Genomic DNA, 10,603 nt, shown 5'->3' on the forward strand with positions numbered 1-10,603 from the left:
CGCGCTCGGGGCCATTCTGTCCGCCGCGGGCCGCCGTAGCGCCCGTCCGCCCTGCGCCTCCGCCGCTGTTGGAGGCCGCGCCGAGCGGGGCCGGACCGGAGGGACGCGGGGAGGAGGAGGAGGGGAGGAAGGGAAAGCGCGGGGGTGGGGGGGGGGGGGAGGAGGAGGAGGTGGTGTCCGTTCCCGGTGGGGTGGGAGCCATGAGCGATATCCGGCACTCGCTGCTGCGGCGGGACGCGCTGAGCGCCGCCAAGGAGGTGCTGTACCACCTGGATATCTACTTCAGCAGCCAGCTGCAGAACGCCCCGCTGCCCCTCGTCGACAAGGGCCCCACCGAGCTCCTGGAGGAGTTCCTCTTCCAGATCCCCAAGGAACGCGGCGCTCCGCCCAAGGTGGGCCCCCCCCGGGCGGCGGGGCGAGGCCTGCAGGCGCCCTGAGGGACCGGACGGGGTCCCCGGTGGCTGGTGGAGGCCGAGGCCTCGGGGGAAGCAGGGCAGGCCCCGGGGGATTGGCGGCCTAAGGAGCGCCCCGGCAGGCCGGATGCAGCTCCAGGGAATGGCTATGGAGGCCGAGGACCCAGGAGCTCAGGACGGGATCCCTGGCGGGGCTGCTGCTGGAGACTGAAGTCCCAAGAGGCCGGGATGGGGTCCCTGGGGTGGGGGCTGCTGTAGGAGGCCAGGCCTGAGGAGGAGAGGGCAAGGTTCCTGGGGGGACTGCTGTAGGAGGCCAAGGTTTTAGGAGGACAGGGTCCCTGGGGGCTGCTACTGGAGAGCAAGGTCCCAAGAGGACAGGGCGGGCTCCTTGCAGGCCTCAGTAAGGGTCACTGGTGACCGAGGGTTTTTTTTGGTGGGGAGAGGTCTGGCTGGCAAGGCCCTGATGGACCAGCCAGGACTCTGGGAGACCAGGCAGGGCCCCAGGAGGTGTGGTGGGGCCCAGGGTGCAGTGGCTGGGCCCTACCAGAGTTTTTAGATGGCTGGGTGTGGGTTGGAGCTGAGATGGGGACCTTCTGGAGAGCGGTGAGCAGAAACTACAGCTGCTGCTGAATGTTGGGGTGCATGGACCTGGAGTCCAGTGGGCTGCTGGGCCTGGCTGTGACCTCTCCAGCTGCCCAGCAGCACCCTTAGTGCTGTTATTTGCAGAGGGAGGGAATATTTTTCACCCCAGTATTGCTGTTGGTCTTATCTCTTGGTTTGTAGGCAGCACTTGCAGGTGCAGCAAGCACCAGTCTTGGGTACCTGGGTATTTGAATACAACCAAGAGCTTTCCAGTGTAACTAGGTACATGCAGAGATGGTTCAGGAAGCTTAAATATGTGTGTACTGTGCATAAAGACTGAGATTCTAACATCTGAGGGAAGCTCGGCCTTTGCTGTTCCTGGCTTTTCACGAAAGCGGCTCTTGGCTCTTCAAGAGCCCCAGTGTATTTTGCAGCTTTTCTTTCGTTTTCTTTCAGAGATTGAATTCACTTCAGGAACTCCAGCTCCTTGAGATCATGTGCAATTACTTCCAAGAGCAAACCAAGGATTCGGTCCGGCAGATCATTTTCTCGTCTCTCTTCAGCCCTCAAGGAAACAAAGCAGATGACAGCAGGATGGCTTTGCTAGGAAAGCTGGTTTCCATGGCAGTGGCTGTGTGCAGGGTTCCTGTTCTGGAGTGTGCTGCCTTCTGGCTGCAGGTACAGCTTCTGTGTAGGCAGGGAAGGGGCGAGGGGGTGGGCTGGGATGGCTACGGGTGACCTGGGGCAGCAGAGTGTCACCTAAGGGTTGGTGACAGCTGGTTGCAGTCAGCTAATCTTCCGTGGCTGTTGAAGCTGATAGAACAGCTGGCTGCTGCAGCTACGTTCACCCCACGTCTGTGCTCATGCCCATTCCTTTGCTGCAGTGAAAAGGAGAGCTTTTGCTAATCCATTTGTGCACCGCACTGGCAGAAGAAAATTTGGTTTACTTGTCGCTTTTTTTTATACTGTCAGTGAAAGTTTTATTGATTTTTTTTTTTTTAAATTTTTTTTTCTTCCCCTCCCCTTTTTCCATGCAACCCTTGCATGTTGAAAGGGGTCAGTGGAGCGTTTGGCCAACACAGGGAACCAAACCATGGCAGTTCATGGCCACATTGGCCAAAAAAGCCAACTCGGGAGTTTGGGAAATAAATTGTGCCTGGTGTGCAAGTTTGCACGTGGCAGAAGAGGCAAAACCTCTCTCTTGAGAGCTAGGGACAAAATACCTGTGTCTGTCTTTAGTGAGTGCAGGGATCTCTGTCAATGTCAGGGATCTCCTATGTCTCCCCCTTTCCCATTGAGATTCCCCACTGTAGACCTTGGGAAGTGCCTCTTTGTTCCTGCTGCCCTTGTGGGGTGTCCAGAAGGCACCTGCTTTACAGAAAGGGAAGAGCAGAAAGACTGTGCTGGGAGGGAAGGGTGGTAGAGCCAGACCAGGACTGTTTCTGTGGGGTCCCTCTTGTCCCGCCTGGTGAGCCTTTGTTACAGGACAAGGGGGTGTGACTTGGAGAGCAGAAGGTGGTGTAGTTTCTTGCAGGCTGCAGATTTTAAGTGACATGAGGATTGCACAAAATTTTTCCATGTTAATAATGTCAAGCGTAACTAAGAGGTTGCTGAACTAGTTGTTCTGGAACTGAACTAGTTGCGCTACAGAACCGTGATGCTGAAGTCAAAATATTGATGTAAAAGGTTTTAATTTTAAACTACAGGTACTGTAAACACAAAATACCACCATCTATTTCAATATTGTGAAATAGCAATTTTATTTCTGTCTGAGTGGACGCGTGCAGAGAGAGAGAGAAGGTGCTCTTCAGTTTTGGGGAAGCGGAAAAACAAATGTTGAAGCAGCGGAGCGGCTGGGTGATGCGGGCAGGCGGAGTGTTTGGGTGACACTGACTTTAGTGCTGGGCTCTGTAGAATTTTCTGTGTCTTGCCTTTAATCCACTTTTCCTCCTGTGCCCTCCCGTTGCCCTGCAGCGGACGCCCGCCGTGTACTGCGTGCGGCTGGCCCGAGCCTTGGTCGATGACTACTGCAACTTGGTGCCGGGGTCCATCCAGACGCTGAAACAGATATTCAGTGCCAGTCCTCGCTTCTGCTGCCAGTTCATCACGTCGGTCACAGCCCTCTACGACCTCTCTTCAGGTAAGTGCTCCCCATCTGTGTCCTTCGAAGTAAGAGGTGCAGTACAATGCAATGCAAATTAACTGCTGCAAGCGAGTTAACTGCTGAAATTCTAAAGATGCCTGTTAACCGTGTAATTATTGCCAGAAGCTGCTCAGGGGTGTGGCTGTTGCATCATCTGTCACTGGGGTGAGAATAAAAATAACCAGGCAGTGGCTGAAGAGAGTCTTTTGCTGGAGAAGCAGCCAAGTGACGCCTGACACAAAGGGCAACGTCCTGCCGCAGAGGGCAAAGGACACGGGGGCCTTATTGATTGAGCAGCTCTAAGGAGTGAAAGCTGGGGCAGTTTGGCCTCCCCGTGGTGTGTCACCTACCCAGCATGAAGGCTCTGTCAGTCCAATTCCCCCCAAAAAGGGGGAAAATGCAAATTCTGAACGTTTCTAAGCTGGAGCAGGATTTCTGCTGAGCAGTGACAAGAAATGCAATCAACTGGGTACCTCCGATGCACTCTTTACTGCGTGTCACCAGGCCTCAGGTGGCTGTTGCTCTGACCCTAGAAATGTGTAGGTGTCCAAAATAAGATTGATTTACCTTTACTCAGTGAGGGGGACGGGGAACTCATAGTAGACTAGGCAACAACCATACACTAAATACCAACATATCATCCAAAAAAGCAAATGCCATTTGTTAGCGATAAAGGGAGTGTTTTGCACAGTCTTCTCCAGATAAACTCTTCAAGGCCAGGCTGGATGGGGCTTTGGGCAGCCTGGTCTAGTGGGAGGTGTCCCTGCCCAGGGCAGGGGGGTTGGAACTAGATGATCTTGAGGGTCCCTTCCAACCTAAACCAATCTATGATTCTATGAAACAGCTTGACATTAGCAAGAGAGAGATGCAGGCTTAGAGTTACCTTTTTTAAAAGTATTTGGTAGAGCTTGTAGCGTGTTCTTCCTCAATATTTTATAGCTGTTTTGTGCAACCACTTGAAAGTCCATCCAACTACTTGAAAGACATTTCAGAAAGGAAATAACATGAGTTATAGGAAGTAATTTTTTAAAATCCCTTCATTTGAGGTGTTATTGGTGACACAGCAAAAGGAAGCTCGCTCTTCAAAGGGCGATCTATAACTGGGCAGTCTCCACTGTGTCCTGAGGACAGGGGTCAACCACAGAAACAGCAGTGTCTGTGACACTGGGAGGTCTCAGAAAAGCTGAACACTGGAAAATACTGATTCTGTGTCCAGTGCATATTGGTAATTCTGTAGTTCAGATGATTTGTCCCAGAAGTCATTCCAGGTATGAAAGACCCGACTAGATAGTTGTGCTGAGCCCTTTGCTGGCGCTGTACACGACTGGCAATGAAAGTACCTCACCTGCCCCTGGGATGGGATGACGCACGGTTACTGTGAAGTCAGTGTTTCTCTTGTCTGTAGTCGAGCGTCAGTTCCTGACCACATTTCACTCCTTACTTGAAGCTTTAGTTACTTGAAGCTTTACTTACTTACTTGAAGCTTTACTTACTTACTTGAAGCTCTTATAATCCTTTACCTGTCATGTGATTGTGTGAAGTTTTTCCACAAAGACGTACTTGCTTAGGTAATTCTTACAGGAAATTAGTTGGATGAACTGGGGTGAGGAGAAGGAAGTGCCAACAAGTTTTTCCTATTCCCTTGCCCATTCTACTTTCTGTGCCAAGGGATAAGCGGAGACCGAGTTCAGAGACAGAACAAGATGGGTGGGAGAGAAAGAAAAGGACAAAAGAAGCTTTACAGGGAAAGGGGATCAATGGTGGCCTTTGGTGATGTCTTCAGAATAGGTGGAGAAGGTGAAGTTGTCAGAAACATGGTTGTGTCTTCCCTGGGGCAAACGAGCATAGATCTTTGGTGTCTTGGGAAAAAGAGTGGAGTTGGGGAGGCTTTGAAATTGTGATTGTGACAGTGCAGGAAGGGGGTGTGTGAGAGATTAATTAAAGACTGCTGCCCTCTGCTCCAGTGCGAGGCGAGACTTACTCAACAATATCTTTCCCATCTTCAGATGACCTCATCCCTCCTTCGGATCTGCTCGAGTTGATTGTTTCCTGGATCTTTGAAGACCCCCGCTTGATCCTCATCACCTTTCTAAACACTCCTATTGCGGCCAACCTGCCGATAGGGTTTTTAGAGCTCACCCCACTGACTGGACTGATCCGTTGGTGCGTGAAGGCCCCCTTGGCTTACAAAAGGAAGAAGAAAGCTTCTCTCTCAAATGGACACCCCCCCAGCAAAATTGCCAAGGACTCGACTTCAGGAGAAGACAGAGATTGCCACCAGCTGTATTCAAAACTGCATCTAAGTGTCCTGCAGGTTCTTATGATGCTTCAGGGGCATCTAACGGAGAAGAACCTTTATGGGCGCCTGGGGTTAGTACCCTTTGACCACGTGGTTCCACTCGTTGAGGAAATTAACAGACTGTCTGACGAACTCAATCCTCTCAATGCATCCAAAGAGATTGAACTGGCTCTAGACAGACTGGCTCAGGCTTTGCAAGTGGCCATGGCATCGGGAGCGCTCCTGTGCACCAGAGGTGAGCTGTCGGTGGGGCTGGCGGAGACCCTGCCATGGGATTCTTTTCCTCCTGTGTGTGGATGTTGTAAGAGGGGAGTTTTTGGATGGGGAGAGTAAAGATCAACATGTTCAGGGCAGAATTAGTGGTTTATCTCTCTTAGGAAGCGATAGTGCAGGAAATGCTTCAGGAAATATAACTGGATGGGGAGTAAGAAAGGAGAGATTGTTGATGCAGTAGCTTTGCGGAGCTGGAGAATGGATCTTCAACCGTGCAGTGTGCACAAGGGGGGTGGATATGGGTGTTTGACCCCCTTGGAATTGCTTTGTAGCTATTTAAAAAGCACTGTTTAATTGTGCTTCTATTTGGCTTCTCTGAGTTTGTCTGCTGGAGGAGAAACCATGGGTGGGTGTGCTGGGCGAGGAATTTGAAAAGCAAACAAAAAACTGCTCATCTGGAACTTCTGGGCCTTCACCTCTCCCGTAATGAGACCCCATTACAGTGTGCACAATGTTGGTTAAACTTAGTAAAGAAGCCTGCTAATGTGGCTTTCATCTCTCTTTTCCTGTTGCCAAAACCATTTCTTTCCAAAAGACCTGCGGAGACAAAAAGGGGAAGTGCCATAAGGCAGCACAGGGTGGGCCAGACATACTGTTTTGTTGATACCTTCTCTTGAATCAAAACAGAAGCCAGAAGGCTCCAAGCTCCCCAGAGCCTGGGCAGTTAGTGCAGACCCCGGCTGTGGAGAGTGGCCTCTGCCTAAGCAGGTACCTGAGGCTTTTGCTCTGGCTGAACCAGTGCTGCCGGTCAGATGTCAATGTTCTTCTCTCTAATCTTTCATAAATTAGCTCTGGGTGCAATAAGAACAGGCAGAAAAGTGAAGGTTGGCTTATTTTTGCCCTGTTTTTTCATAGTGGTTCACCTGGTACATTCCACGTGCTTGCTTTTATTGTAGAAGTAGAAAGTAATTCAATGTAACCAGCTGCTGAAATACCAGTTATTTCAGTGTTTTGAGGATGGGTCTATCTACAAAGACAGGGGTCTTTGAAAGTCCTGAAAGGGCTCTAGCAACAGGGTGTGTTTTAAATACCTTGGTTTTAGCTACTTGCCTTTGGAGAGGCAAATGCAAACTGTTGATCAATATCTGAAAATCAGTTGAAAGAAGTACTCCTTGCACGGGGCCAAAGAGGAGATGGGAGCAGCTCACGAAGGAGTGGGGCATACAGATATTACCAAGAAATGTTCTGGAAAATACATTAAGATGGTGAAAAAAGTGCAATTTTTAGTTAATAGACCCCAGCAAAAGAACCTTCTACCCTTTCTTTGCACTAGTGCTGTTTAAAATAAACCCCAAACCAATGCAAAATAGACATTGGGTAAGCTTTGCCTTGCTTTGACCTGATGCCTTTCTCATCATAAAGGCCGTATTCAGTGGGCGGAGTCATACCTTGTATTTCCTGTGTTTTAGTTACTTCTTGATAGTAAATTGATATTGCAAATTCTATGCTAAGGCTTGGTCTGCCTTGAAATGAAGCTGCATTTCCCGTATGACACTACAATAAAGTGTCAAGTGCAAAGAGCTGAGGGTAATGACCGGTGAGATGGAGAAACATTTTCTCTCTTATGGAAGGTTTTTAGCCCGAGAGTGGGATTCTGGATGTGTTGATGACTGGAGCTTCTTCCAGTAATCTCATCTTCCTTTTAGAAAGGAGAGCAGAGAGGAAAATGGCTCTAATTTGTGCTTTACTCTTATTGTTATGTCTTCTGTCCTCTTTCAGATGACTTGAGAACCGTGTGCTCCAGGCTACCGCACAACAAGTAAGAGACCTTTCTACAGCTGTGTTGGTTTTTGTGCATATTCCGAGACATGCTGTTGAGGCAAAATCCCCTCTAAAAATCTGTGTTTACTTCCTGGAAGTCAACCTTTATTTTACTTTTTCCCTTGCAAGCTGGAGCCGTGACTGAAGGAGACTTCAGTGACTCCCACCACAGAGATGGTCATGCCCAGCCTGGGTTAGAACAAACACACAGAAGGGGAAAATGAAATCCCAGCGTGGAACCTGCCCCAGAGTTATCCCATCCCCAACTCCCTGCTGGTTTTACCTGGCCCTGAGCTTAACTGCGCTTTGCTTCTCGCCTCTGTGCAAAGAGAAAAGGGGAAAGGGATAAAAAAGAAAGTTTCTGGGAGCTGTGAAGAGCGTAATTGAATCACTGCCCTCTTCCCTCTCAGCAGTGGTGTGTGCTGATTAGGAATTCTCCTTGCAGCCAGGTCCTTGTGGGCTGGGGAGAGCCATGACAAAAGCTTTCTCCAAATGACCCTCACGCCTGTCTGAATTTCTCTCCACAGCCTGCTCCAGCTGGTGATTTCGGGTCCAGTGCAGCAACCCACCCACGGCGCTCTGCCACCGGGATTTTATCCTCATATCCATACTCCTCCTCTGGGCTACCCCGCTCACGCTGCCCACCCGGCACTCCCGGCTCACCCGGCGCTCCCGGCTCACCCCGTCCAAACCTTTATACCAGGAATGACATTCCCTTACCGACCCATTCGCTAAGACACCCAGACTGTAGAGTTGTGTGTCCCCCACCCCCATTTCCCTTAGTTTGAGGAAGCCTTTTTGGCGGTTTGAAACCAAACCTCTCGGGAACCACATTTTTCCCCTTTGGGGTGAAGCTGGGCGATGCCGGCCGGAGGGATCGGCCCTTCGGCAGCGGGGAGGACGTGGGGCAGGCAGGCTGCAGGCCATCCCGAGGCGGGATGCAGATCCTAGGGAGGACAAAAGGAGGGGATGGGGGGGAGGAAAAAAAGCAACAGGAACTCCAAACCCCTGCAGTGTGTGGAAATTTTTCATTTTTGATCCACGTTGCTTCCTATCATCACCAAGGGTATGAGATTTCTCAGTCACAGGGGAGATTTTTTTCAGTCTCCCCCATCTGTTTACGGCACGATGAGCCCAGCTCTAGGAGATCCAGAAGGAAAGGCCTGAGGTTTGGTTTTGTTTTTTTTTATCATCCAAGCTCGTCTACTCCAGCCTGCTCGTTTCTCTGTAAATGTTTGTATCTATAGCTACAGAGTATGTGTACACTGTATATTTTTGGAACACAGACGTTTGTTTCGGAAGCACAAGGTAGAGTAAAAGCAGCACTTCCTATTAAAGGAAACAATTTGCAAAGCGTCAAATAATTCTGCCGCCGTGTCTTTCCAATAGCAATTAGAAGGCCTGACTCGTTAGGCCGGGGAGGGAGCACAACCCCCTCGTGGCTGCAGTGACCCGCCATCTTCCAGACTTGGCAAATCCCTTCTTTCCACTCTTCAGTCAGTAAGTTGTGGAATTTTGGGGTGAGATTTGGTGTGTTTAATTAATTTCAGTGGGCAGAAGCGGCCGGCTGTGGGGTGCTGGCCGGGTGGGCAAAGGGGGACAGGGGGTGCAGAAGCCTCCTGGGAAGGGCAGCAGGACTTGCTGCTGTGGGCATGAAACTGTGATTCTGAGCCCCCTCTTCTAGGTGAAAAAGTGAGAAAAAAAGGTCCTTTCTACACGACTTTTACAAAGATCTCCACTGCTGTCCCTGTTGGAGGAGATGTGGTGGCTGCGGTGACGTGGTTGCACGCTGGCTGTGAAAATGGGACAGATTAGCTGGAAGTTGTGAAAATCTGATTGGAATGGAGGAGGAAACTGGTTGCCCTTCCCTGGAAAGGGGAGGTAAATAATAATAATAATATTATAATGACGTGCTTTAACTTTTGGTCATCCTGAAGTGGTCGGGCAGGTGGACTAGGTGATGGCTGTAGGTAACTTCCGACTGGAATATCACGTCATATCCCATCTCACTTTGTAGAGCTTCAAAGACAAGGAAAAACCCTTAAAACCATCAAATTTTAGGGTTAAAGTCGTTATTAGCATTGAGCCTCGGTGCTCTTTGCAGTGTAAGACTTGGGGGGGGGGGAAACCGCCGGAGAGGCCTGCCATCACCCCGCGCCCAGTTCCCCAAGCGTTTACGCTCGAGGCCGCATCGCTAATTGTAATTATCCCCTTTAATTAGCGGCTTTGCTTTGGCGCTCTGAGCGCGGGGGGGGAGAAGTCCTTTCTGCGCCTGCGCGGGGCGCGCCGGTCACGTGATAGCGGCCAGCCTATGGGGAGGCGTTTTGCTACGGGGTGGCGCTCTCCCCCTCACTCCCCTCAGGGAAAGGAAGTGCCCGTCGGTGTCCGCTCCCCCCCCAGCTCCTAGGCCGCGCTGATCGTCTTTAAATGTTTAATTATGTTGACAGTGCTGAGTTTGAACTCTTATTCTGGCCAGCAGTATCTTTAACTTTTGGTCATCCTGAAGTGGTCGGGCAGGTGGACTAGGTGATGGCTGTAGGTAACTTCCGACTGGAATATCACGTCATATCCCATCTCACTTTGTAGAGCTTCAAAGACAAGGAAAAACCCTTAAAACCATCAAATTTTAGGGTTAAAGTCGTTATTAGCATTGAGCCTCGGTGCTCTTTGCAGTGTAAGACTTGGGGGGGGGGGAAACCGCCGGAGAGGCCTGCCATCACCCCGCGCCCAGTTCCCCAAGCGTTTACGCTCGAGGCCGCATCGCTAATTGTAATTATCCCCTTTAATTAGCGGCTTTGCTTTGGCGCTCTGAGCGCGGGGGGGGAGAAGTCCTTTCTGCGCCTGCGCGGGGCGCGCCGGTCACGTGATAGCGGCCAGCCTATGGGGAGGCGTTTTGCTACGGGGTGGCGCTCTCCCCCTCACTCCCCTCAGGGAAAGGAAGTGCCCGTCGGTGTCCGCCGCCGCCGGTCCCTCAGCCCTTTCTCCTCCTTCCGCCGCCCCCGGTATGCTCTGAACTGCCCCCGCCCGCTCCGCGGCGCGTCCGCCGCCCCTCCGAGGTGAGCGGGGAAGCGCGGTGGGGGGTGTCCGTCGCCGGGGGGGGCGGTGTTGCCATGGCGACCTGCGCCCGGGACG

The 10,603-nt window shown here is 51.3% G+C and overlaps 2 protein-coding genes across 2 annotated transcripts in view; both read left to right on the top strand.

Moving 5' to 3' along the window:
- Nucleotides 1-171: 171 nt before the first annotated feature.
- On the top strand, nucleotides 172-8,835 carry LOC106884845 (chromosome unknown open reading frame, human C7orf26). Its single transcript, XM_014936538.1, has 6 exons — nucleotides 172-392; nucleotides 1,452-1,673; nucleotides 2,970-3,135; nucleotides 5,145-5,672; nucleotides 7,430-7,469; nucleotides 7,999-8,835. The coding sequence occupies exons 1-6, from the start codon at nucleotides 201-203 to the stop codon at nucleotides 8,204-8,206; spliced, it is 1,356 nt and encodes a 451-aa protein (XP_014792024.1). The 5' UTR covers nucleotides 172-200; the 3' UTR covers nucleotides 8,207-8,835.
- A 1,550-nt stretch (nucleotides 8,836-10,385) lies between these two features.
- NAA60 (N(alpha)-acetyltransferase 60, NatF catalytic subunit) overlaps nucleotides 10,386-10,603 on the top strand; it is a 27,976-nt gene continuing 27,758 nt past the window's right edge. Inside the window, exon 1 of the mRNA XM_014936541.1 lies at nucleotides 10,386-10,527. The gene's annotated coding sequence lies outside the window, so the exon portion shown is untranslated. The remainder of the gene's footprint in view (nucleotides 10,528-10,603) is intronic.

This window comes from Calidris pugnax, unplaced genomic scaffold, assembly GCF_001431845.1.
Source record: "Calidris pugnax isolate Ruff unplaced genomic scaffold, ASM143184v1 scaffold17, whole genome shotgun sequence".
Taxonomy (NCBI): Eukaryota; Metazoa; Chordata; class Aves; order Charadriiformes; family Scolopacidae; genus Calidris; species Calidris pugnax.